This window comes from Colletotrichum graminicola (assembly GCF_000149035.1).
Source record: "Colletotrichum graminicola M1.001 genomic scaffold supercont1.51, whole genome shotgun sequence".
In the NCBI taxonomy this organism is placed as follows: domain Eukaryota; kingdom Fungi; phylum Ascomycota; class Sordariomycetes; order Glomerellales; family Glomerellaceae; genus Colletotrichum; species Colletotrichum graminicola.
This window is the reverse complement of record NW_007361055.1, coordinates 285,263-309,502: the sequence shown is the minus strand read 5'-3', so window position 1 is coordinate 309,502 and position 24,240 is coordinate 285,263. Positions and strand designations below refer to the sequence as shown.

General features: G+C 58.9%; 8 protein-coding genes across 8 annotated transcripts; 5 read left to right on the top strand and 3 right to left on the bottom strand.

The window, feature by feature from the left end:
* Positions 1 to 571: 571 nt before the first annotated feature.
* Positions 572 to 4,331, bottom strand: GLRG_09731 (calcium-translocating P-type ATPase; the record flags this gene model as incomplete). Its single annotated transcript, XM_008100416.1, has 2 exons — positions 572 to 1,657; positions 1,713 to 4,331. The coding sequence occupies 2 exons, from the start codon at positions 4,329 to 4,331 to the stop codon at positions 572 to 574; spliced, it is 3,705 nt and encodes a 1,234-aa protein (XP_008098607.1).
* A 2,264-nt stretch (positions 4,332 to 6,595) lies between these two features.
* On the bottom strand, positions 6,596 to 7,940 carry GLRG_09730 (mandelate racemase/muconate lactonizing enzyme domain-containing protein; the record flags this gene model as incomplete). The annotated part of the gene is made up of 4 exons (XM_008100415.1): positions 6,596 to 7,343; positions 7,417 to 7,524; positions 7,583 to 7,696; positions 7,765 to 7,940. The coding sequence occupies 4 exons, from the start codon at positions 7,938 to 7,940 to the stop codon at positions 6,596 to 6,598; spliced, it is 1,146 nt and encodes a 381-aa protein (XP_008098606.1).
* Positions 7,941 to 8,555: 615 nt separating this feature from the next.
* Positions 8,556 to 10,004, bottom strand: GLRG_09729 (aldo/keto reductase; the record flags this gene model as incomplete). Its single annotated transcript, XM_008100414.1, has 7 exons — positions 8,556 to 8,734; positions 8,802 to 8,947; positions 9,015 to 9,070; positions 9,167 to 9,451; positions 9,553 to 9,657; positions 9,725 to 9,871; positions 9,936 to 10,004. 7 exons carry the CDS (start codon positions 10,002 to 10,004, stop codon positions 8,556 to 8,558), a joined length of 987 nt encoding a protein of 328 aa, XP_008098605.1.
* Positions 10,005 to 10,705: 701 nt separating this feature from the next.
* Positions 10,706 to 11,841, top strand: GLRG_09728 (dihydrodipicolinate synthetase; the record flags this gene model as incomplete). The annotated part of the gene is made up of 3 exons (XM_008100413.1): positions 10,706 to 11,160; positions 11,231 to 11,323; positions 11,406 to 11,841. The coding sequence occupies 3 exons, from the start codon at positions 10,706 to 10,708 to the stop codon at positions 11,839 to 11,841; spliced, it is 984 nt and encodes a 327-aa protein (XP_008098604.1).
* Positions 11,842 to 12,999: 1,158 nt separating this feature from the next.
* On the top strand, positions 13,000 to 14,283 carry GLRG_09727 (uncharacterized protein; the record flags this gene model as incomplete). The annotated part of the gene is made up of 4 exons (XM_008100412.1): positions 13,000 to 13,354; positions 13,450 to 13,527; positions 13,605 to 14,164; positions 14,236 to 14,283. 4 exons carry the CDS (start codon positions 13,000 to 13,002, stop codon positions 14,281 to 14,283), a joined length of 1,041 nt encoding a protein of 346 aa, XP_008098603.1.
* An 801-nt stretch (positions 14,284 to 15,084) lies between these two features.
* Positions 15,085 to 18,179, top strand: GLRG_09726 (fungal specific transcription factor domain-containing protein; the record flags this gene model as incomplete). The annotated part of the gene is made up of 5 exons (XM_008100411.1): positions 15,085 to 15,092; positions 15,224 to 16,363; positions 16,526 to 16,957; positions 17,028 to 17,964; positions 18,093 to 18,179. 5 exons carry the CDS (start codon positions 15,085 to 15,087, stop codon positions 18,177 to 18,179), a joined length of 2,604 nt encoding a protein of 867 aa, XP_008098602.1.
* A 314-nt stretch (positions 18,180 to 18,493) lies between these two features.
* Positions 18,494 to 21,359, top strand: GLRG_09725 (male sterility protein; the record flags this gene model as incomplete). The annotated part of the gene is made up of 3 exons (XM_008100410.1): positions 18,494 to 19,044; positions 19,121 to 20,825; positions 20,901 to 21,359. 3 exons carry the CDS (start codon positions 18,494 to 18,496, stop codon positions 21,357 to 21,359), a joined length of 2,715 nt encoding a protein of 904 aa, XP_008098601.1.
* Positions 21,360 to 22,034: 675 nt separating this feature from the next.
* GLRG_09724 (uncharacterized protein) lies at positions 22,035 to 22,669 on the top strand (the record flags this gene model as incomplete). Its single annotated transcript, XM_008100409.1, has 2 exons — positions 22,035 to 22,282; positions 22,357 to 22,669. 2 exons carry the CDS (start codon positions 22,035 to 22,037, stop codon positions 22,667 to 22,669), a joined length of 561 nt encoding a protein of 186 aa, XP_008098600.1.
* Positions 22,670 to 24,240: the final 1,571 nt, after the last annotated feature.

Here is a 24,240-nt window from a genome sequence, read left to right as displayed (position 1 = left end):
CCCGTCTCGCCGTCTCGGCACCTCTACCCATCCAAAATCCCAGTATCTGGAACCCACACAAAGTGATCTGTAGCTGGATGCACAGGCGCACGAGGGCAGCGAGGAGGCGGCCGGGTGGCACAAAGCAGCAAGAAGAGGGGCCTTGGCAATTTAGATGATTAATATAACCGGCAGAAGTCACCGGCCAAGCGCGTTCCGTGACCGAAGCGATACAGGAATAGCGTGGTAACATCGGCTTCGCTGACCGGCCAATCAGCCGGGTCGAATAGTCCTGACATATCGCCGAGGTCACCCGGCATATGACTAGCGAGTTTGTTTATATTGTTAGACGAGTCTTATTCAGGGAACCGGGACGGACAGGCCGTGGCAGGCGGCTGTCAAGACCGGAACAAATCAAACTCATTCAAGGTATCTTATTACATGACCTCGTGAACGTACATGCATATATCTAGGTATCTGGACTAGGTATCTTGAAAACATTGACTGATACAAACGGATTATACGCACCATCGAAGCAAGAAAACATCTATGTTCCTGTTGTGTAACGCAAACAAAAGAGCCAGCCTGTGCTTTATGATGGCCGTTGTAAATAACGCAAAATCTCCGGGTCCTGGCTCGGCGGGCATTTCTCCCCATCAACACCGATTGAAGTAAGCAGGATCGGATCCTCCTTTGAAGTGTCGGGATGGACCTCGATACCATACGACAGCTCCACCTTGACGTACCGCGCAGCCTCGATCATCGCGGGCACGTCGATCTCGTTGTCCCCGGTGCCGGCCCGGGCAGCGCGGATCAGCGCCTCTCTCTGCGCCGCCGGGATACTGGAGATCCTGCCGGCGAGTTTGGAGCCGGGAGGCGGCGCTGAGCTGCCCCATTGGTAGTTTATCGGCGTCAACAGCGTTGCGCCTGTCTGTAGGACCCAGCTCTCTGCGGCGCCCATGTCTTCCACTTCCTCCTCGGCCTTCCTCCGCCATTTTGCCGGGAGGGGCTTAGATAGCAGATGCAGGGTGGCAACGAACGCCTTCTTGACAGCTTGGAAGAAAGCGTAGACGAACGTGTCCGGCACTTGTCGGATCAGAGCACCGAGGGGGATCACCAGCACGCCGAAAAGCATCGACCATCCCCATTGCGGTCCGCTCAGAGGCCGGGTATCGAACGCCTGGCCGCCCTTCCAGATGATGACCATCTGTCCGGCCACGGTCGTGCACTGCACGCCGAGGAACCACGGGTTGCGCAGGACGCCCTGGTACCAGATGTTGAGCCGGTTGTCGACGCGTCGGCAGTTGTGCTGGTTGAAGAACTGCATCCAGACGTATGTGTTGAACACCATGGTCTGCAGGGCCGCGCGATCCGCGTCCGTGGCGGGCCTGAACAGGCCGTCACCGGCGTAATGGAGGGTGAACATGACGGCGAGCTGGTAGATGGCTTGACAGAGAATCATCTTCCACATTGTGATGTTGACGATGGGCGCGTTTCGCGGCTCGGGCCTCCTCTTGAGGAAATCCGGCGACGGGTAGTCGGTTGCCAAGCCGAGCGAGGCGAAAATGTCCATGATGAGATTTATCCAGAGAAGTTGCACGACTGTGAAGATAGAATCGCCCGCCAACTCCGATACGACAGTCAGTGTGCCGGCGGTGATGTTGATGGTGAATTGGAACTGGTCTCCTGTCAGTATAAATCACCAGAACACGGAGAGTACCGTGAGAACCAACCTGAAGAAACTTCTTGACAGCGGTATTGACCGTTCGACCCCATACAAGAGCTTTTACAATGGATGCAAAGTTGTCATCAAGCAAGATGATGGAGGCAGCTTCTTTGGCAACTTCTGTGCCTTGGATACCCATGGCGAATCCCACATCGGCAGCTTTGAGGGCTAGCGCGTCGTTGGTGCCGTCGCCGGTGACGGCAACGGTCTCTCCCATGCCCTTGAGGTGCGAGACGAGAAGAAGCTTGTCCTCCGGGCTAGATCTCGCCAACACCTGGAGCCGAGGGACGACGAGGTCCAGCTGCGCAGGTGTAAGTTTCCGAAAGGTCGGCCCGTCCATCGCCAATCCCCCGGGAGAGTAGATGCCGCACTCGGACGCGATGGCCTTCGCAGTCAGGAAGTTATCGCCCGTCACCATCCGCACGAACACGCCGGCGTCCTGGCATTGGCGCACAGAATCGAGGACCTCGGGCCGGAGGGGGTCGCGAATGCCAAACACGCCGATGAATGTCAAGTCGCAGAAGTGTTTTTCAAACTTGATCGAGTCCGGGTCGTCCGCCCTCTCGAAAGCGTCGCGAGGGTCAATGTCCTTGTATGCCATGGCGATCGGTCGCAGCATCTGCTTGGCATATTCGCGGATCGTCAATCGGACGTCGTCGTGAACGGCGTCCGTCGCGGGTTGAACCGAGAGCCCAATCTTTGGTTCGTTGAGAATGTTCGTACACTGTTCATACACAACCTCGGCGGCGCCCTTGACCAAGAGGCGGAAACTACCGTTGGGTAGCTTGGACATGACGGCCATCCACTTGCGAGAGGCGTCGAAGGGGAACATGTCAACAATTTCGTTGTTGGCCCTTTCTTCGTTCAGGAGACCCATGGACAGAAATTCGCGACCGAATCTGAGCAACGCCGTCTCGGTGCTGGCTCCTACAAAGCCGGGCTCCTTTGGGTCGTCGCTTTCGAACGATGTCGAGTTCAGGGCGATGCTGTTCTTCATCAAGTGCCTCACCTCGCCGCTCAGCGACTCCAGTAACACCTTCGGGGTGCTTTGACCTACGGCGTCGTCGCTGGCGAGCTCTTTCTTGATGTCATCGGTCACCGTGGCCTTCTCGGGCGCGTCGCCGAATCTCTCGGACAGGCCGATTCTACCTGTAACTACCGTCATGTTATTCTGCGTCAAAGTCCCCGTCTTGTCGGAGCATATGCACGTGGCATTACCCATGATCTCACAGGAACGGATCAGGCGAACGAGGTTCTTGTCCTTCAACATTCGCGTTGTTGCGAAGGCCAGGGCCAGAGTTACCGCAAGGGCTAGGCCTTCAGGCACAGTGATGACGACGACGGTGACGGCCAGGATGAGCAACTTGAAGAAGGTCTCGGCCTTCTCAGACGGTGTGGCTTGCATCGTCCGTAGTCCGACCAGGAAACGGATAAACAGGATGAGGAAGAAGATGATACCGGCAATGGCACCGAAGGTGATGAGCTGCTTGGCGAGCTTCCCCAGCTTCTGCTGGAGCGGAGTCTCTTCAACATCCTCCCTCAGCGACATCAAGGTCCTGCCATAGATTGAGTTTCTGCCCACGGAAGTCACCAGGTATGCGCCGACGCCGCCGGAAACGGTGGTGCCGCTGAGGATGAAAGGATCAGTCGCGGAAGACCTGTGGACCTTTTGGCTACGCATATCACTATCGCTCGGCACGCTCTTGTGTACAAGCTCAGACTCGCCGGAGAGAGACGACTCGTCGACTTGGATACCCGACCCTTGGACCAGGACCCCGTCTACAGCGACGACGTCGCCGGTCTCGATATGCATCATGTCCCCTACCTGCACGTCGTACACGGAGATGTTTTGCGTCTTCCCCGACCGGATGACCTTGACGTCGCGCTGTTCCTTCCTCTCGATGAGCTTCGCAAACCTGGCGTTCTTCTGCCAGTCCGTGGCGGCGCTGGCGAAGACGATGACGAGGATGGCGACGACGACGGTCACGCCGTCGACCCACTGGATGTTGGGCTCGTCGTCGGACGCGTCTATCGTCTCGTAGATACCAAGGGCTAGCGAAATCGTGGCAGAGATGGTGAGGAGGAACATGAGCTTATCGTTGAAGGCGATCCACGCCAGTCTCAAGAAGGACTTTTGCTTTCGCTTGGGCAGTCTGTTCTCGCCATATATACGTCTCCGGTCGGCGAAGCCTTGCTTTTCGTGTTGGACAAGGTCCAAGTTGAGCTTGAAGCCGTGGTCGTGATGGTGCGAGGAAGGGGGGAGAGGCGCGATCTCGGCGGAACGGCCGGCCTCTCCGGCAGCCACGGCCTCTTGGAAGGAGATTGTGCCATCAAGGCTTGTCTCGTCGACGCTAAGGCCGGCGGCAAGGTCTGTCCGCAGTCCCGCCGCGAGACCGTAGAGGCCGCCGAACCGTCGAAGTGCGGATAAGCTGCGCGCGGTGACGAGTTTGTGGAGTTGCGTAGGCGTGAACGCAAACGTGTTGTTTTCAACGACACTGTCATCGCGGAGGTCGAATTCGTCTTCCCTACTTTCTAGTTTCTCGGCAAACTGTTTTCCGAACGGGTCGTTGGGCTCGGTCTGGCCTGTGTCGGGATGGCGCGGCGCGGAGCTGATCTCGTCAGCCATGGTCTGGTCCTTTTGCGACCTCCGAGGTCGAACAGGCGGTGTAGTATAACAACAAAAGCGGTGGCGCTACGTTACACTTGGCAAGTTCCGATGAGGGGAATTATGAAAATTAAAAAAATTAAACAATAGAATAAACCGGAGACAAGCTGCGCGGCAACCTCATTGACGGCAATGGGGTGCCGGTTGGTAATATGGCATCGTTCTCGTCTCACTGGCAATCCGGCGTCGACCGTTTGGAACATATGCGAAGGCCGCGTCATTGTATCTTGGCGAATCACGCTGCGGTGCCGAGAGAAGTCCAAGGCAACTCGGCACGCTTTAGGGATGTGACTGGCCCGATAGTGGACGGTTGTGAGACTAGACTCATGGCCCAAGCCTTACGGTCTGGGGTTGTGTGGAGATGGTCAGATCCTTGGGCACGCCAAGGTTCAAGAAGGCTCTGCAAGACTGGGTATTCAGATGGCACATGGCCCTCGGCCAGTCCGGGTTTATTGTCTCTCAAGAAAAGAGCCGGGCGAAAAAGGGGGCTTAGATCCGTGTTGACGGCCACCCCTCGGCCGGCCACCGTGGCCACCCGGGCCCCTTTGAAGCCGTACTTTCGGTATCGGCGTGGCTGCGTCTTCTCGAAATATGTGGATATCCACTTGCGAGGAGCCTCTGCCCAGTCCGTATCCATGCGGGAAGCTTCAAACCGGATTCTCGTGACCAACACGGCCCAGTTATACCGTCGGCTGCTCGGCTCTTTGGCGGCTTGGCGTGCCCAGAGCGAAGGGCTTGGCTTTGCCGGCCCTGACATCATCCAGGGTCTTCCGTTCCACTACTACAGTTGTATCAAGCACCGTCGCAGGGGTTTCGTTAATATGCAGTATGGCTTTGAAGACAGAGTTGCCGGTCTGGCAAACATGGGCCGAGGTATATTATCGAAACTTTGAAGAGCCCCGGCGTTAGAGCTAATCCCAACGTTGCGGATTGTTGGAACTTGGGGATTGAATTCGTTTGGCTCTAGCGTGACTCAAGTGGTTGGTGATTCTTCATTATGCGACAGGTTTATTCCTTCCAAAAGAACATCATCTGTATTGCGTTCGATGCGGCAACTGCGCCTAAAGTGATTATAGAATCTGAACTAGCATGAAGGCACGGCAAAATCGCAACTTTACAATCCTCTGTGTACCCTCCCATGTCCGCCAGAGAATTGTAAGGTTGAAGAATGTGGTTGAGATAAATGCGATAATGGCGAGTGCAACGAGAGGTTATGCCGGCAAATTGATATGGATTATGCTGTGATTAGGTGGCGCATACACCTTCGCATACACCGACTAAACTCGCGATGCATTTTGACCGTCTTACTCTTCAATACACTCTCGAGGTGGGCCAGGCACGACGACTTACTGGCAACTAACGAGCAAGTGTACTGTAACGAAGTCTCTGAGATAGCAGGGCTGACTATAAGACCTTGCTTAAAGAGAAGCTCGGCTCTGGACGTCATTAGCCGCGAACTTGGCACCGCCGCCCCAGATCGACGGCCTTTACGCCATTTATGATGGTTTGAACAACACAAGGTGGGAGAATCCCGAGCTCAACGGGGGATCCCCGCAGGCTGGTCATGATGCAAGGCATCCTCCCGGACACCCAGGCGGTCAAGCCCGAAGTCGCGTTAAGACTGCAGAGAAAGTGTGGGAGGCTCCGAGGGTGATGTACCAGGCTCTCCCAAGGACGGAGGCTGGGCAGTGAGGCATGAATGATTAGGCTCCCTGAGACCTAACAATTTGTCACGAGACATAAGTGTTAGTTACTGCCCACGTAACTAACGGTATCGTTTCTATGTGACAGTCATAAGCCTAGCTCTCCCTACTAGTCGCTATAATAGTTAACAGTGTTAATTTAAGTGCAGTGACAGCTTCAAACTCATAACTATAGGTTTGATTCCCATAAGGGTCCCCTGGTTAGAAGTCCTACAAATGTCTGAGGATCTACACCACCTATGATTGGCGAGATGTACCCAACTAGGTTTTTCTACAAAAGTGTGCCAGATACGACTTTCTAGGTCAAATCTGGGGGGTGTATCACAAGATATAAGTGTTAGTCTGCCTATGTAACTAACGGTATCGTTTTTACGTAACACAATTTATGTGCTGTCTTGTTAGTCTATTAGTATGATATTTTTTATGCTAACTTGAACCAAACAGGCATCGAATTGATAAATCAAAGCATGGATATCCATTCAAGACAATGGACAGCAGGGCACTGGTTTCTCACTCGATGCTTTACCACTCTCTAATCTCACCGCCCGGCCCAATGAACCCAGGGCTCACCCAAGCCTTCGCATCCTTGGACAGCTCGCGCACCTGGGCCTCGTCGATCTCGATGCCCAGCCCGGGTCCAGTGAGCAGATTGATATACCCGTCCGTCACCTTCCACACCTCGGGGTTGTGGGTGTAACTCGTCAGGTCCTGGCCGGTGCTGTTGTAGTGAATGCCCAGGCTCATCTCCTGGATGACGAAATTCGGCGACGCGAAATCAACCTGCGCGTTCGCGGCCAGGGCAATGGGGCCCAGCGGACAATGGGGCGCCAGGGCGACGTCGTAGGCCTCGGCCATGGCGGCGATGCGGCGCATCTCGGAGATGCCGCCGACGTGCGAGATGTCGGGCTGCAGTATGTCGATGCAGCCGGCCTCGAGGAACGGCTTCACGTCCCAGCGGCTGTGGAGGCGCTCGCCGAGGGCGATGGGGATCGACGTCAGCCGGCTGATCTCCTGGATGCCGGCCAGGTGTTCGGACAGGAGGGGCTCCTCGATGAAGAGCGGGCGATGGGGCTCGAGGGCCTTGGCGAGCTGCTTGGCCATGGGCTTGTGGACGCGGCCGTGGAAGTCGACGCCGGCGTCCATGCCGAGCGCCTTGACGGCTTTGACGCGCTCGACGGCGGCGTCGAGGGCGGCGGGAGAGTCGAGCCAGCCGAGGTCCTCGGTGCCGTTCATCTTGACGCAGTTGAATCCCTGCTGTTTCCGAGCGAGTCTAGAGAGGTATAGGAGATGTGGTGAGTGAGATGCAACCGATGGGGAGGGAGACTGGAGACTTGGACACTCACGCTTGCTTTTCAACATCGTTCGGCCTGTCGCCGCCGATCCATGCATATACCTTGAGCCTGTCCCTGACCTTTCCGCCCAGCAGCTGCCAGACGGGAAGACCAAGTTTTCTCGCTTCTCGTCGTCAGCCACGACTTGTGTTGTGCATTGTGCGATGCGTATCCGTACTCACCTTTCAGATCCCACAGAGCAATGTCGATACCTGCCAGCGCGCTCATGAAGACGGGGCCGCCCCGGTAAAAGGTTGTCCGCCACGACATCTGCCAGATGTGCTCGATATCACTGATTTCGAGTCAGCATCGGAATTAAGCTCCCCAGAGGAAGAAGACTAAGAGCGGGCGTCAACACACTCAGCCTCCATGCCCAGGTATCTCTCAAACCACGCGTCGAGGCATCCCTCGACAGCCTGGGTGTGGCCCTCCAGAGAAGCCTCGCCCCAGCCGACGTTTCCGGCATCGTCGGTGATCTTGACGAATAACCACCTGGGTGGTACCCGGAAGTATTCCATCTGTGCGATTTTACCCATGGTGGGGAGGTTATCAACTTTTGGGGCTTTTATTTTTTTATTTTCTTTAGCGATCAGAAAAAGGCGGCGGACGGCGGCGGTAGCAGCAGACTGGGGCGTATGAAGGGGGAATTCTTCACAAAGGAATGATATGAAGCAATCGTGAGCTGATATAATCATGCCAAAGCGGAGCTCGACGGAGGTGAAGGACGGGAAAGTCGGCATGAAGCCCGGGACCTCGGCGAGCCGTCTCCCCTCCCCCCTCCCGTTCCGAGTCCGCAACAGCTCCCACTTCGGAGAACGAACAGGGCGCATGATGGCCTTAGCCCGCCTCGAAGGGACGTGGAGAAGATGGAACGAGACGGGTGCGGGGTTCGGTAAGCCCTCACCCGAGCCCATCCAAGGAGCACTAATGCAGGTGTGACGATGCGTTGGGGAGGGGTCTCGGTGCGTGGTTTTCCGTCCGGTGAGGAAAAGCATGCACGGAAAAAGAGGCCCCCCCACGAGATTCGTCGGCTATGTGGCTTTCGCTGGTCTCGCCAGTTGTCCATCAAGTGCTATGTCTATTCCCGATTCTATCAAGGGCCAACTATGTATGTTGCATGCCCGCATTGTACTTTGTAGCAACTCCCGAGTCTATGCTTGGCCCGCCCTGGTCTTCTTCTGCTCTGCGACCCACGTTTCTTTCGCCTTCTTCAGCATCTCCGGGTCCGACTCGTCAAAGATGTCCACGCCGAGGCGGGCCGGGAAGTTGTATCGGTGGTTCCTGTCCAGAGCGTTGATCTTCTCGAAGACGTCCTCGGGGAGCTCAAAGACTGCAACGTGTCAGTGTCTTGTGCATTTCGTAGAACTAGCACCCCGGGCCATGGATGGAGCTCGTACCCTCAATGTTCTTGTCGATTCGGGAAGGGGACACGGACTTGGGGAGCACGACGGTGCCCCTCTGAATGGACCAGCTGATGAGAACCTGAGCCGGCTCCTTGCCCAGAGACTTTGCGAGCTCGGCGATTGTTGGGTCGTCAACGGCACTGGCTCACGGTTAACATGACGGAAAGATGGCGGATGCCGTCTGGATTCCAGACAGGGCGAGCTTACCGAGGAAGGTTGTAAATGTTATTCGCAAGGGGGCTGTACGCCTCAACCACGATGCCCTGCATTTACACATATTAGCCAGGCCGTGGAATGCAGCCCGGGGCGTTTTCTCTCTCTCTCTCTCTCTCTCCATCTCTGGGAGGGAGAACACTCACCTGCTCCTTGGACCAGGCCAACAGGTCGGGCTGCTGCAGGTACGGGTGTGCCTCGATCTGGTTCACCGCCGGCCTGATCTCGGCCGTCTTCCACAGGTCCTCGATCTTCTGGCGGGTGAAGTTGGAGACGCCGATGGTGCGGATCTTGCCCTTCTTGACGAGCGCCTCCATGGCCTTCCACGTCTCGGCGATGGGGACATCGATGACATCGACGGCCTCCGTCTCGGGGTGGAGGGGGAAGCGCGTGGTATCGTCCTTTTTGTTGAACGACACGGGCCAGTGGATCTGGTGCCCGGCATTCTTGCGTTAGCTGGGCCTGAGCAGATGTGGTGATGGTGGTGGTGGTGGTGGAGGAGGGTACGCGAGTGCGGAGGCGAAAGTCTCACCAGGTATAGGTCGACGTAGTCCGTCTGCAAGTCCTTGAGAGTGATATCCAACGCGACCTCGACGTCCTCGGACTTGTGATGAGTGTTCCAGAGCTTGCTGGTGATCTGAGAGCGATAGTGAGAGTCAGCTCGTTTGGGGTTCCTACCGACGACCTATATTATCGGCACCTACAAAAATGTCCTTTCTCGGGACGCCAGAGGCCTTGACGCCCTCGCCGACCTCCTTCTCATTGTCATAGATGGCCGCGGCGTCAATGTGGCGGTATCCCGACTTCAAAGCATGCTCGACAGCGTTTTTGACCTCATTGGGCTTGGATTGCTACACGAATGGGAAAGCATTAGGGCTGCATCACCTCTCCCCCCATTGACCTTTCATTGCTCACCCAAGTACCCAGACCAACTGCGGGAATCTCGTATCCCGAGAGGAGCTTGAAAGATTTAGCCAGGGCCATGATGTGGACCGTGGACGTAGTGGTGTATAGCGTGTGTTCTGGTGAGTCTCGAGATGGGTTCCAAAGCGTTCAGTTCAGGAAAAGGTCAAATTGAGAAACCGTTATCCGCGTGTAATGCATCTCATAATATCCTACCGGTTCTCAACATGGAAACCACTGCACAGGACTCTTATATCCCCCCCCCCCCGAATGAGGCCGTCGCCACACTCGAGTTTCGCCCTCCCCTGCAGGTGTTTCCGCCTCGCACGATGAGGGGGCCGCAACGGTAAAGGGTTCCCGTTGCACGGATTAGCAAATTATGTAAACCTTCTTTTCCGCTCATGGCCGATGTTCGGGATAGCGCCGGCATGTTCCCCGCGCGTTGCTCTGCGACTCCACCAACCCCGCGTTATCACACCCCGAGGACGCCATCGATGAAGCACCGAGCCAGTCCCTCGCGTCATTTGCCGAGGGAGATACACCGAGACCGGGTCTGACACGTCTTCCATCGCGAAAGTAGAAAGGGTTGAGGGGTATCAAGCAAAAAAAAAACAAAGGGGGCGCACCAGGAAGAGAACACGGAGAGAAGACTGTTACCCAGCGCGCCAATCTCGTCCAAAACCCCTCTCTTTGAACGAGAAACCCTCTTTTTTTTGTTTTTTCGGTCTTCTCGTCTTCCTGTTTCATCATTCTCACACACGCACACACTCACACAACTCGCAATGGCAGACGTTAGAGTACCGCCCACGGGCGTCTTCGTCCCGGTCCCAACCTTCTTCCACCCCGCCTCTGCTTCGGCGGGGTCCCTCCAGCCCAAGCTCGACATCGACACGCAGATCAAGCACAGCGTGTACCTCGCCCAGAACGGCATCCGCGGCCTGGTCCTCCTCGGCTCGACCGGCGAGGCCATCCACCTGAACAAGGCCGAGCGCCACGACCTCGTCGCGGGCGTCAAGAAGGGCCTCGAGGACGCCGGCTTCCCCGACTACCCCATCATGGCCGGCGTGCTGACGAACGGCATCGACGAGACGCTCGAGTGGCTCGAGGATTACGCAAAGGCCGGCGCCCAGTGGGGTCTGGTTCTCGTGCCCGGGTACTTTGGCGCGGCTGCGAGCCAGGAGAACATCAAGGAATGGTACACTGTCGTCGCCGATAAGAGCCCCCTTCCCGTGCTTGTGTGAGTAAAGAAGAGACAGAAGGAAATTGTTGATATCGGGGCAAGCGATGGTTTGGCTGACGGAAAACAGATACAACTACCCCGGGGTTACGAACAATGTTCTTGTGGAAGCAGACACGTACAAGGACCTCGCCCAGCACCCCAACATCGTCGGTTGCAAGATGTAAGACGTCGCAGATTTGAGATTTCTAGTCTTGTGCTCCTAAAGCCAGGGCTTCCCTTCCATGGTACTGACACAATCCCAGGTCCCACGGGAACGTCTCCCTCCACGTCCAAGTATCGTCGGACCCGCGCATCGACCACGCCAAGTTCCGCGTCTACAGCGGCTTCGGCCAGCAGCTCGGGCCCATCGTGCTCTTCGGCGCGGCCGGCGTCATCGACGCCCTCGCCGCCTTCTACCCCAAGACGGTCTCGCGCCTCTTCGACCTGGCCGAGAAGCGCCCCGTCGAGCAGGGCACCCTCGACGAGGTCCAGCGCCTGCAGTACGCCGTCAGCCGCGCCGAGGAGTTCATCGGCAAGACGGGCGTCATCGGCATCCGCGAGGGCATCATCCAGAAGGCCGGCTTCGGCGCCCTCGAGGGCGGTCGGCTGCCGCTCAAGGGACGCCTGCCCGAGGGCACGTGGAAGGCGCTGGACTCGCTGTTCTTGGCTGATATCGACAAGATTGAGACGTCCCTCTAGATCTGTCTGTTGATAGTTTAGTGCCACGAATGCCATGACTCAATAATGGGGTCCGGTGTGCCGTTTTGATTGTGCAATGCATGCGGAGCTTGAAGAGCAGGGACTGTAACGATCTTTCGCTGGCAACAGCAGTTTGCGAGCTTTGCCAATGTAGATTTTCAAATATTACCTGGTCTTCCAAGGGCTTGTGGTAGAGCATGTCGCCGCTTGCTTAGTAGGTAAATAGTCGTAGATACACGCTCGAATACGCAGCTGGGGGTAAAGACGCAAACTCATCCTGGGTGACTGGAATGATCCGGATCCAAATTTTCCATTGAAAGAAGGACAGGTATGCAACCACAGCTCAAGGCATTCCGGTATCGAGGGAATGAAGAGGGTCGCCAGAACCCGGACTTACAGGGGAATCTGCCCGCACCTCGTCCACGGCGCGTCCACCCGGATACTGGATACTGAACTATGACGAAGGTCGCATAAAGTTGTGGACGTACAGTGCAAACTCCAAACCGTACCGGTGAGAGTTAATAGACTGGCGTGTAGCACGTTGGAGGGATGGCAGAGGTTGAGGTGATCCCAGGTGATGCTCACTGGGCCGAGGTGATCAAGGCATTACTGACTAGTGTAACCAGGCCCGGCCCGGGACGTCCTATGTTTCGTGGTAGGCTCTGCCCAGGCAATTGGGCCCAAGAGTATCAGTCATGTTCTACAGGCATGTCTCGCACATGGTTACATAGCTTACATGGCTGGCTCTTGAGGGCAACTTTAGCACACAAACAAGAAGAAATAAAACCAAGATTGGGCTCTAGCAATCCGAGGGTTTTCATGGTATATCTCACACGTCATCTGAATGACCGCTGCTCAGTATGTTGTGACATGGGAGGAAAACATTGCATGCCATCACCCACCAAAACGTCTTGCTCCACGTTTCTGCGGGCTTAGATGGCGCGTTGAAGCGGTCCTCAAGCAACCGAAGCCGGCGAGTGTTGTCATGCCGACAGAATGACAGTGGAAGCGTTGAGCGTGCGGGCCGCTCATTGCCCGCCCTGCCAAACCCTCACCTCTCCCTTCATCCCCCTTTCTAGTGCCCGTCCTTTGTCACAACCAACTCATCGCCTGGTCCCCCCTCTGTTTCTGTAAAAGCCTCCTTTTCCGTCACCAGTCATGTCATCTTCCAATGACCCCCCCAGGCCGCCGTTCTCATCGCTCCCCTTGGACCCCGATGGGCCTCCCGGGAACGCATGGGGCCTCTATGGCGAAGACGACCGACTCGGGGCACTGAACCTTCTCACCCCCGCTGTCGTGGCCGCGGCGGCAGCGTCGGAAATACGCACTGGTGACCGCGTGTCACTGGACTGGTCGCTGGACAATCCGTCTCAGCCGAGCTTCGGCCGGGCGCCGTTCGAGTCGAAGCTCGTCAACCGGTCACACCCAGCCGGCGAGCAGAGGACGGTCAACGATGACATTCTGCACTTCAACACACAATGCAGCAGCCAATGGGACGGATTCAGACACTACGGTACCGTGACGACTCTCCCAGCGGCAGCATTGATGCGGCAGCACCGATGTGATCTGGGTTGGTTTATTTGTTTGTTTAGCTGACACGGGCCCAAGGGTACCAGAAAGCTAAGCGGTACTATAACAACACAACGCAAGACGACCTGGAAAACCCGGACAAGATTGGCATCGACGGTGAGTCAGTCCGGCGCGATAACATCACCGCCTCCTCCGTCTCTCGTTTCTGACCTCCCCCGGTGTCGCCGCCGCAGCCTGGGTTGAGAAGGGCGGCATCGTCGGGCGAGGCGTCCTCCTCGACTACGCCGGTTTCTGCGCCCGCAACTCGATCCCCCTCGACGCCTTCACCAGCAGCGACATCTCGCTGAGACACCTCCGGCAGACGGCGGCCGAACAGGGCGTCGTCTTCCGGCCCGGCGACATCCTGCTCATCCGGTCCGGCTTCACGGCGGGCTACAACGCCAAGGACGACGCCGCGCAGAGGGCCGTCGCGGCGCGGGCGAGCCCGGACTTCATCGGCGTCGAGCCGACCAAGGACGTGCTCCGGTGGATCTGGGAGACGGGGTTCGCGGCCGTGGCGGGCGACGCGCCGTCCTTCGAGAGGGCGCCCATCGCGGGCCCGCACACGGCCGTCGGCGGCGCGTGGAAGGGCGAGGCGTGGGAGGACGAGATGCAAGGCGGCGGGCTGCTGCACCAGTGGCTCCTGGGAGGCTGGGGGCTGCCCATCGGCGAGATGTTCGACCTCGAGGCCCTGAGTGCCAAGTGTCGGGAACTGGGCAGGTGGACGTTCTTCGTGAGCAGCGTGCCGCTCAAGGTGAGAGAGGGAGGCGTCTCCCCTTCTTTGGACCTTGCACGGTGACTTTTGCTGATGCTTTTTGTGCTTAGGTTCCAGGCGGCGTTGCAAGCCCGCCGAATGCGGTAGCAATCTTCTAGTCTCGACTCTGTATGGATGAAGTCAAGTCAAATACAGGTTGAGGAACATTCCAGAAGAGCAACAATCCCATTCCTTGGCGTTATTCTCACACATGTGTCACGCAATAGGTAGAGTTGTTCTGATGTTCTACTCCCCTTCGCCCCGGTGTAGCGGATGCCTGTTTTCCGGTGCTGTTGGAAGGGGATTTATAATGATAAGCTCGTCTCATCCCGAACTGTGTGGCGGCTTGGGGGGGGCGTTTACAGGATCCCTGATGGCTGGAATGAAACTACCGGTACTGTAGTGTGTTACTAAGTTTATAAGATGGGATGCCAAAACTTGGACAGTAATCATATCATCACTCTGCAGGCCATGTACAGACGTCATGCCACATCAATGTGCCTTGGAAACCTGGCAGGTTGGCTGCTATCATTCATCGAAACGCCTCAGTCTAGTGTGATTTCTGTGCTCCTCGTGTTCGGCCCCGGCTTCGGCCCTGCCTGTCTCGTGTCCTCATGACGATGCCCAGAGGCCTATGATGCCCGCGTGGGATATTGACAATAGAACCCCCAACAAGAGCGGCCCCGGCTCGGCCCATTCGACATGATCCAAGGTCATCCCAATCGGCATCGGGCCATTCCCCCGCAGGACACATTCCTCATCTTCCACAAGACTGATGAAGCCAAGTCGGGGCGCTCCAGGGATGCATGTTCGACCGGGTACCCCGCATTGTTCTCCCCAGTCTCGAAAGAATCAAGAATGAGGAGAAGATATCCGTCTTCCACACTCCTCCGTCTAGACCCCTTCTTTTCCCTTAGACCATGTTTCCGTGTGTGTCCAGCAGCAGGATCAGGGCAGTCTGGCCGCCGAATCGCTGCCGTTGCACTACGGAGTAGGGTCTCGGCACCCCTGAACACGGCAAATGGGCCTGAACACTGACAATACCAACTCGGGCGGCAGCACCGGCACCGGAGCCAACAGCGGCGGGACGGCAGACGCCAGCGCCACCGTGGACGGGCTCCATCATCACCCCGGCGTACGCCGCCATTCCCGTTCCCACTCGCACGACAGCGAGCACCCCGGCGGCAACAGAAGCCGCGTCAACGATAATGGAGATACACCATCGGATGGCAGCAGAACGGCCAGCAACAACACCGGCAACAACGGGACCGAGAGCAACGGCACCGGCACCGGCACCGGCACCGGCATCGGCATCGGCGGCGAGAGAAAGGGCAGCCAAGGACAGCAGCAGGGCCAGCAGCAACTGGCGTCTCCGCCGCTGACGCTGCCACCCACCGCCGCTTCTCCCACCAAGAGCGGGAGACGCCGCAGGCACCGCGACAAGGAGCGCGTCCGCGTCACTCGCGCCTGCGACAGGTGCAAGAAGCGCAAGATCCGCTGCACGGGAATCCAGCCCTGCGAGCTGTGCATCCGCACCGAATCTCACTGCACTTACAACGCCTCTTATGCGCGCGGTCGGCAGCCGCCCGTGGCTACTCGGGAGGATGTGGCGCGAATGGACCTCGACGGCCTCGACGTCTCGGTGCCGGACCCCAGTGCTGCTGCTGCTGCTGCTGTCGATGACTCGTTCATCGAGTCCATCGCCGTCGGCGTCTCCGGCCACGTCGATACCCGCCGTCAAGACGAGACGGACATGAACGGCACCAGTCTAACCATTGGCGGCGTCCGGCCCGGCACCCCGGAACCTCCTTCTCGGGTGTCTCCCGAACCCACCCAGACCGACCTCCAAGGCCACTACGTCGGCCCTTCGTCCGGCGTGTCTTTCCTGCTGAGGGTCCAGAAGAGGCTCCATCAGACCGTCTCTTTCTCTCAGGCGTCCTCCATCTTTACATTCGGCGACGCGCCGCTGCCGGACTTTGACCCGAGCGGCGCCTTCTGCGTCCTGATCTCCAAGGAGGAGGCGTCGGCCCTGCTGAAGAGATATTTCGACTTCGCCGTGCCGACACACCGCTTCCTCCATCGTCCCACCGTCCAAGGCTGGCTGGACGAGTTCTACAGCACGGCGGGCGCCATGAGGAGCCAGGAGGACGCTCCGGCGCGCAGAGCCCTGCTGTTCATGGTATTCGCCCAGGCGCAGGTGTACATGGACACGGCGCAGTCCCGAGAGAACGGGAACGCAGCCAGGTAAAGTCCCCCGAGCAGAGAATCAACCCGAGGACCCGCGCATCGCGAGCTTCGTCACATCTCCCCCCCCCCCCCCCCCCCCCCCGCTTACCCGCTTGACTGACGAACCCGAGGTAGCGCCCGTTACTTCTTGGCCGCGGATCACCAGCTGTCCAAGGAGAGAGGCGCGGTGCGCCTGACGAGCGTGCAGGCCCGCCTGTGCCAGTGTTTCTGGCTGCTGTCGCAGTCGCGCATCAACCACTGCTGGAGCTTGTTCGGCACCGCGGGCCACCTCGCCCTCGCCATCGGGCTGAACCGCAGCCGGCATGCGAACCCCGCGGGGGGGTACCATCATATCGAGCTCGAGTGCCGCCGCCGCACCTTTTGGTGCGCTTACAGCTTGGATAACTATCTCAGCGCGGCACTCGGGCGTCCGAGAACGTTCCACGACGAGGACATCGACCAGGAGCTTCCTTCGTGCTCGGAAGATGCCGACATCCATACCCATCACATCACGCCTCGGCTGGGTCGCGGCCAGTCACTCATGCTTGCTCCAGTGGCTCACGTCAAGTAAGGATATCTGTCCACGTCCCCCCCGTCCCCGAGAGAGAGGCGGCTCGCTAACCCTCCCTCGATCAAGGCTCTCGCGGATAGTCAGTATGATCCTGCGGGATCTCTACTCCATCCATCCCTCATCTTTTTCACACCGGTGTGCTCGGGCAGCCAAGTATTCGCAAAGCCTTAGACACTGGAGAGCCGACATATCGCAGTTGCTGGACGACGGCGTCAACGCCTCCCTGCTCATTCCGATTTTCCAACGACAGCGCAACGTGCTGAACCTGGCATACTGGCACGCCATGATCCTCACGCATCGGCCTTTCCTCCTCAGCAACTTTGCCCGGCTACAACGCAACGGCAAAAGCCGGCGCCGCAGCGTCACGCATGAGGACGAGACCGAAGACAGCGTACGGGCCTGCTTGGACGCGGCCATGCACATCGTGGAGACCGTCAACGACCTCGTCCAGGCGGGACAGCTCTTCCGCGCCTTCTGGGTAAGCAAATCTTTCCCGGCTACCGTTGTTAGCGGGGGGGGGGGGGGGGGGAGGCCCAACGGAACCCTGACTCTTCGAATCCAGTTCACTTCCTACTTCGCCTTCTCGGCGGTCGTTGTCCTCTACGTGTACACCATCCAGCAACGGGCAGCACCGGCGGAGACGTGGCGGGCCTACTTCGACGCGGCGTCGCGCTGCCAGACGCAGCTGGCGACCCTCGCCGACAACGAGTCGACCCTGGCGGCGAGGTACTGCCTCGTCCTCGAAGAACTGCGGACCGAGGCGCTGAGGCAGACGGAGAGGCCCCGGCAGCACGCAGACGGTGGCTCCCGCCACAAGCGTGGGCCGCACTTCCGCGTCGACACGGGGGCGCAAAATGAGGAAACTCAAGACCAAGTCAAGGACCACCACCTGGCGAGCCTCGGCTTCTCTGGCGTGGGCCGCGCCGAGGACTTTGTCGGCTTCGACGCGAGCCCCAGTAGCTCGTTGGCGGACATGACGAGTTGGGGCCAGTTCGATTCCATGGTGAGTGGTCCTGACGCATCCGCCTTACCGATGGATGGCCGTGCTGAACTTGGTTTAGGTTACTTCGGGCTTTGGCGGGCTCGAGTCTTTGCTTAATGATGGCTCTCTACGGTTTTGACCATCTGTAGGTTTCCATATATCTTGGTTGGCAGCGATTAAGCGCGCAGTTACAGTCGCTTGCATGCGGGTATATGGTTCTCACACGGCGCCGATAGGGTTTAATCTGGTTTTCTTAGGATTTTTCTGCCTCTCAACATTCTGTTACATTGTCGTGTTGCATGTAATTCGGCCCATTTCCAACAGCATCATGTTGTCATTCATTAACCCGGCTTTTTCATGCCGACAACTCAACGCCCGATACTCGAATCTTTGCCCTCTCGCAGTGGCCGCCTCAAGGGCATCAAGGAGGTCCTGACTTGGTCGTAAGAATGATTCGCCACGATAGCACTGGGCTGGTCATGATAACTACGTCAACCTCCTCAACAAGACCGGCTGCAATAGAATCGTCCTCGCGGAGAGGTACAACGACATGGCGGCGCGTGTCAATGCGCTGTCCGCCGTTTCCACCTTCGCCATCCTAAACAAGGCCGAGTACGACCTCGCCGCACCCTCGGGCGTCCGGTTCCCCGTCTTCTCGCACCCAGACGCCGGGCGGCGCATCTCGTTCATCGTGCACTCGTCGGGCTCGACGGGGCTTCCCAAGCCCATCTTCCAGACGCACGCCGCCTGCATCTCAAACTACTCCAGCGGCATCCCCTACCGGGCCTTTCTGACCCTGCCCCTCTTCCACAACCACGGCATCGCGACCCTGTTCCGCGCCATCTACGCCGGCAAGAGGATCGCCATCTACAACGCCAACCTGCCCCTGTCCGGCACCACTCTGGTCAAGGCCATGGCCGCGACGGAGCCGGGCAGCCTGCACTGCGTGCCGTACGCGCTGAAGCTTCTCGCCGAGACCGAGGGGGGCGTCGCGGCGCTGCAGAGACTCAAGCTTGTGCTATACGGCGGAAGCAGTTGCCCGGAGCATCTGGGCAACCGCCTTGTTGAGGCGGGGGTCTACCTCGTCGGCCATTACGGAGCGTAAGAAGACCTCCCCGGATGTCTATTACGTCGACAAGTTTTGTTTCCTTTCTTCAATGGTTGACTTGCCACGCAGCACCGAGATGGGTCAGCTCATGACCTCGTTCCGCGACCCCGGCGACAAGGACTGGAACTACATGCGGCCGTTGGCCTCTGCCAAGCCCTGGCTTCGCATGATGCCCATCGCCGACGGCGTCTACGAGTGCGCCGTCCTGAACGGGCTCCCCTCCAAGGTCATGTCCAACTCGGATGACCCGGCGCCCGACTCGTACCGCACCCGCGACACCTTTGTTCCCCACCCCGTCATCCCCGACGCCTGGAGGTACCTCGGCCGCCTCGACGACCGCGTCACGCTGGTCAACGGCGAGAAGGTCCTCCCCGTCCCGTACGAGAACCACATCCGCGAGCACGAGCTGGTGCGGGAGGTCGTCGTCTTCGGCGTCGGCAGATCCATTCCCGGGCTCGTCATCGTCCCTAGCGAGAAGGCAATGGACCTCACCAGGGAGGAAATACTCGAGGCCCTGGGCCCCGTGATCGACGAGGCCAACGCGAGGGCGGAGGCGTTTGGCCGCGTGCCCCGCGAGATGATTGAGGTCGTCGACGTCGGCACGGAGTATCCGCGCACCGACAAGGGCACCGTTATCCGCGCCGCCTTCTACAGGCAGTTTGGCGACCTCATCGAGGACGTCTACAGACGCTTCGAGGCGCCCGCGGACGGTGTAGCCGGCGGCGCGCTGACGCTCGATCTTCCGCAGCTGGAGGACCACCTGCTTGACCTCTTTCGCTCGACGCTCGGTTTCTCCAGGGTCGAGAAGGATACCGATTTCTTCGAGGCCGGCGTCGACAGCCTCCAAGCCAGCACCGCCCGGGGCCATATCCAGCGCGGTCTCGACCTCGGCGGCAAGACCCTCGCGCAGAACGTCGTCTTCGAGTACCCCAATGTCCTGTCCCTGTCCAAGCACGTCTACTCTCTGCGCACCGGGGAGTCGGTGTACGCCGAGGATGAAATCCAAGTGATGAAGAGGCTCATTGCCAAGTACTCGGAGTTCAAGGAGAGAAGCCCCGGCACCGTCACACCGGAGGGCGAGACTGTTATGCTGACCGGGGCGACCGGTTCTCTCGGCGCACATCTTCTCGACCAGGTCATCCGCCAACCCTACGTCAAGGCCGTCTACTGCCTCGTCCGCGCCTCGTCCCCCGAGGAGGCAAAGTGCCGCGTGACTGCCTCCCTCGCATCCAAGGGCCTCTCCCTCGCCGACAGCCACGAGGCCAAGGTCAAGTACCTCCCCACGAACCTGAGCCTACCGGACCTCGGCGTCGCCGCGGACGCCGTCGCCGCGCTCCGAAAGACGCTGACGACCGTCATCCACTCTGCGTGGGCCGTCAACTTCGTCCTCGGCGTCGCCAGCTTCGAGGCCCAGCACATCCGCGGCGTCCGCAACCTCCTCGACTTCTGCCTCGCCACCGAGACGGTCCGCCCGGCGCGGCTGTTCTTCTGCTCCTCCGTCTCCGCCGCCGCGGGGACGCCGGTCCCCGCGCGCGTCGCGGAGACGTACGTCGAGAACCTGGCGCACGCGCAGAACATGGGCTACGCGCGGTCCAAGGTCGTCGCGGAGCACATCGTCAAGGCGGCCGCCGCCAAGACGGGCATGACGGCCAGGGTGCTGAGGCTGGGACAGATCGTGGGCGACTCGGTCGGCGGCATCTGGAACCAGACGGAGGCGATCCCGTTGATGATTCGCAGCGCCAAGGTGATCAGGGCGCTGCCCGCCCTAGACGAGGTGAGCCCGAGTTTGACACTTTGCCCCCCCTCTTTACGTTTCTTGAATTCCACCCGGTTGACAACACAACCGCAGACCCCCTCATGGATGCCCGCCGACAAGATGGCCCTCGCCGCCCTCGAGCTCGCCGACCTCGCCAGGCCGCGGTGCACATCCCGCGGCGCGCCCCCGTCCTCGCCCGACGATGACGCGGACCTGGACCTCGTCTACCAGGTGCAGAACCCGCGCCTCTTCCACTGGACCGTTGACCTCCTCGGCGCCCTCCGCGGCGCCGGCCTCGAGTTCCAGACCGTCTCGCAGCGCGAGTGGGTGCGCCGCCTGCGGGCGTCAGACCCGGACCCGGAGAGGAACCCGACGTACAAGCTGCTGGGCTTCTTCGAGGACAAGTACGACAACGACGGGCCCGGCCGCCAGGGCCTGGTGTTCGAGACGGAGAGGACGGGCCGGAAGAGCGCCGCCGTCGGCGACGGGTGGGATGTTGTCGGTAGCGGACTTGTTGAGAGGATGGCCCGGTGGATGGAGACACAGTGGTGATGCCGGGGGTATGCAGCGCGTGTCGGCCATCAGAGGTGAGGGTTTCTTTTGGACGCTTTATTCTTTGTTTTCTTCCATAGGGAATCATGATAATGACAATCGAATTACATCGTCACCGCCTCCGTGTGTCTTCTGTGGCGTCAAGTCTAATCACTTTCCGTCCGGAACCACCACGCATCAGGGCCCTTACGAGCTTTTGTGTCAGTTTGATCCGGCATACGTGATAGGGCCCCAGAAGAAAAGCTCTCGAGAAGGATCCTCAACGATGGACTGCATGGCTTTGCGAGGAGCGGCTGAGCTGTATGCGCGACGCAGGCTTCAGGCCAAGACACTACGGCATGCTGTGTTTTCTCACAAGAGAGAAGAAGAAAAAGCAAGCATGCCGCAATCCAAGCAGCAGCATGACGGTAGGGCTATAGGCTTGCGGATTTCGTTTGGCCACGTCACGAGAGATCAACCCAGGCGTCTGCAGGGCCATCCGGACGTCCGGAAAACACCACGGCCACCCACGCTTTGGAACGAGGCTCATATCCATCCTCCTCCCCGCGGCCCTGCTTATTCTGACTGCCGCCGCTGCTGCTACTGCAACTGGCTCTACACGAAAGCATCACGGGAAACCCAGGCAAAAAGACTCGCGGCCACGACCCGCGCAACAGCCCTACCCCCATAGAAAACATGCGCCTCTCGGCGATCGGGCTACGGGGCCTGGCCATCGCGCAGGCGACGGCGTTCACGGCCCTCAACATCACGGCGCTATCGAGCCGCGACGGCTACTCGGTCATCGAATGCTGGCAGCTCACCTCCGTCCCGGACGAGTCGCGCGCGGCCCTCAACTACGTCGTCGGGGGCGACCTGACGCGCGCCGAGTGGTCCATCATCCAGCCCAGGACGACGGTGGGGGAAGCCTGGGCGCCGGCCGTGCAGTGAGTCCTCCCTGGTCGGGGTTGATTGTCGAGCGGGCGGGGGGGGGTTGACGAGAAGGCTGACGTCGAGCAAGACTTAGCGTCATCGTGAACGGCCTCATCCGCATCACGTCGCCGGCGGCCAGGAACTCGTCACAGGCCACGCCGTCGCCGGACGCGTCAAGCCCGCCGGGCCAGACCGTGGCGTACATCCAGCCCGGGACGGTGTCGTCGTCGGTCGTCATCGCGGCCGACCTGAAGAACGTGAGCGTGCACGCCGGGCACTTCACCGAGTTCCCCGGCGACGAGCCGACGGTGCTGGTGCAGGTGCCGTTCGGAGGGAACGCGGCTCCAGAGCACACCGTCGTGGGCGAGGGGCCGTGTGAGAGGGCAACATGGGAATTCTGATGGGAACAGAGTTCGCGATGGTCTCCTTTGCTTGGATGGGGAGGCCGAGACGTGCCTCATGCGTCACGGTTCCTTTCCGGGATCTTGAGCCGAGGCGGAGAGGGCGGAGGGAATGTCATGGAGGGGGGAGGGACAGGCAGCTAGAAGGAAATGGAAGGGGGCACTGTTTGTCCATAGCACAAAGTCATGGTTCCCAAAGTCAAAAAGGTCGTGTTCGCCGACGGTAATACCACATACCTAAAGCAAAGTCCCTGCAGTGTCGAAGGATGGAGGGGACGAAACGTAATGGCACCGAAAGCATGTCCCCATAGGGTTTTTACGCCAATGTGTGCCGGGGGTGTTGGACTCGGATGACTCGATAAGGTTACGGATCCTGGCCTTTTCTCGGTCTGTTTTGGCACGCTTTGTCGCGTTCGTGAACCGTGATCGACGGTGGGAGGGGTGGTGGTTGTGACGCATGAATGAACGGTCCGGAGTCGTCCGGAGTCCCTCTCGTCTGGACGACGACATGCGTGGACCGTCCGTGGGTGGGCATCACGACGACTATCAAGTGGTTTCGGGACACTCCGCAGCCCGCGGCATGCGGTGTTGGGCGATGAGCAGCACGGTCTACATAGTACGGCATATGTTGGCCGCCATCACAGGGATTCAGACAGATGGGCATCAGCAAGACGATTCGTAATGTTTGGCCCCTTGATCGGTCCATTCCCCGGCCACGAAACCATGCATGGGGCACACGTTTACAAGGTGGGGGAGGCCGGGAGGCTTTGGTCTGATGATACGGTGGACGTGAAGTTGCAAGAAGACGATTCACGAGGTCGTCGTCACTGACGACGGCGACGAGCGCATACTCCAGCAGCAACAGCTACGACCGAGACAAAACCGAGCAAAGTAGTGGCCTCGGTTCTTGTACGAGTGAGTAGGAAGCATCCCTCGGTTCTCTTCCGTGGCTGGTGTGGCGGCCATGTGAATCCTGTAAAGCGTGTAAGCGGTGCAAATCACGGCGCCCCGGATCGAGACATGGCGCAAGTTGCGCTGGACAGTTTTTGTTTCTTTCTTTTTTATTCTAGTGCGTCCAGGCCCCGGGCACCCGAAGCGCAAACCGACATGAGAGAGATCAGCGTCAGATGTCGGGAGGAGGGGGGTGTGTGTGTGTGTGTTGGAACCTCGGGATGTGACATACACGCACACACGCACACACACACACACACACACAAACGCACACCCTCGGACCTACTTGAGCCTTCTCGCACTTGCATCAAGCAGCACAGTGATCTCGTGGTGCCGTGGAGAGAGTTGCAGAGTCACATCCGTCTGGTGGCGGCGATCAAGAAGTCGCGTTGACGCCTTTTTAGCGACAATTCGTCTTCTGCTGTTGGTTGCCGCTCAGCGATTTAATATAACTTCTGTCGTTCAACTCCCTAGGTTAGTCAAATCCCTTCAGGTATTCCAGAAGCATTGTAAGGCCCTGAGACTAGCGGCTTGTGGGAGCACGCCCGAACGTAGCCTTGGGTATCGTATATGAAGAAACCCTCGGCTAAGCGGGTAGTAATGTTTGTTGCTGATGCAAG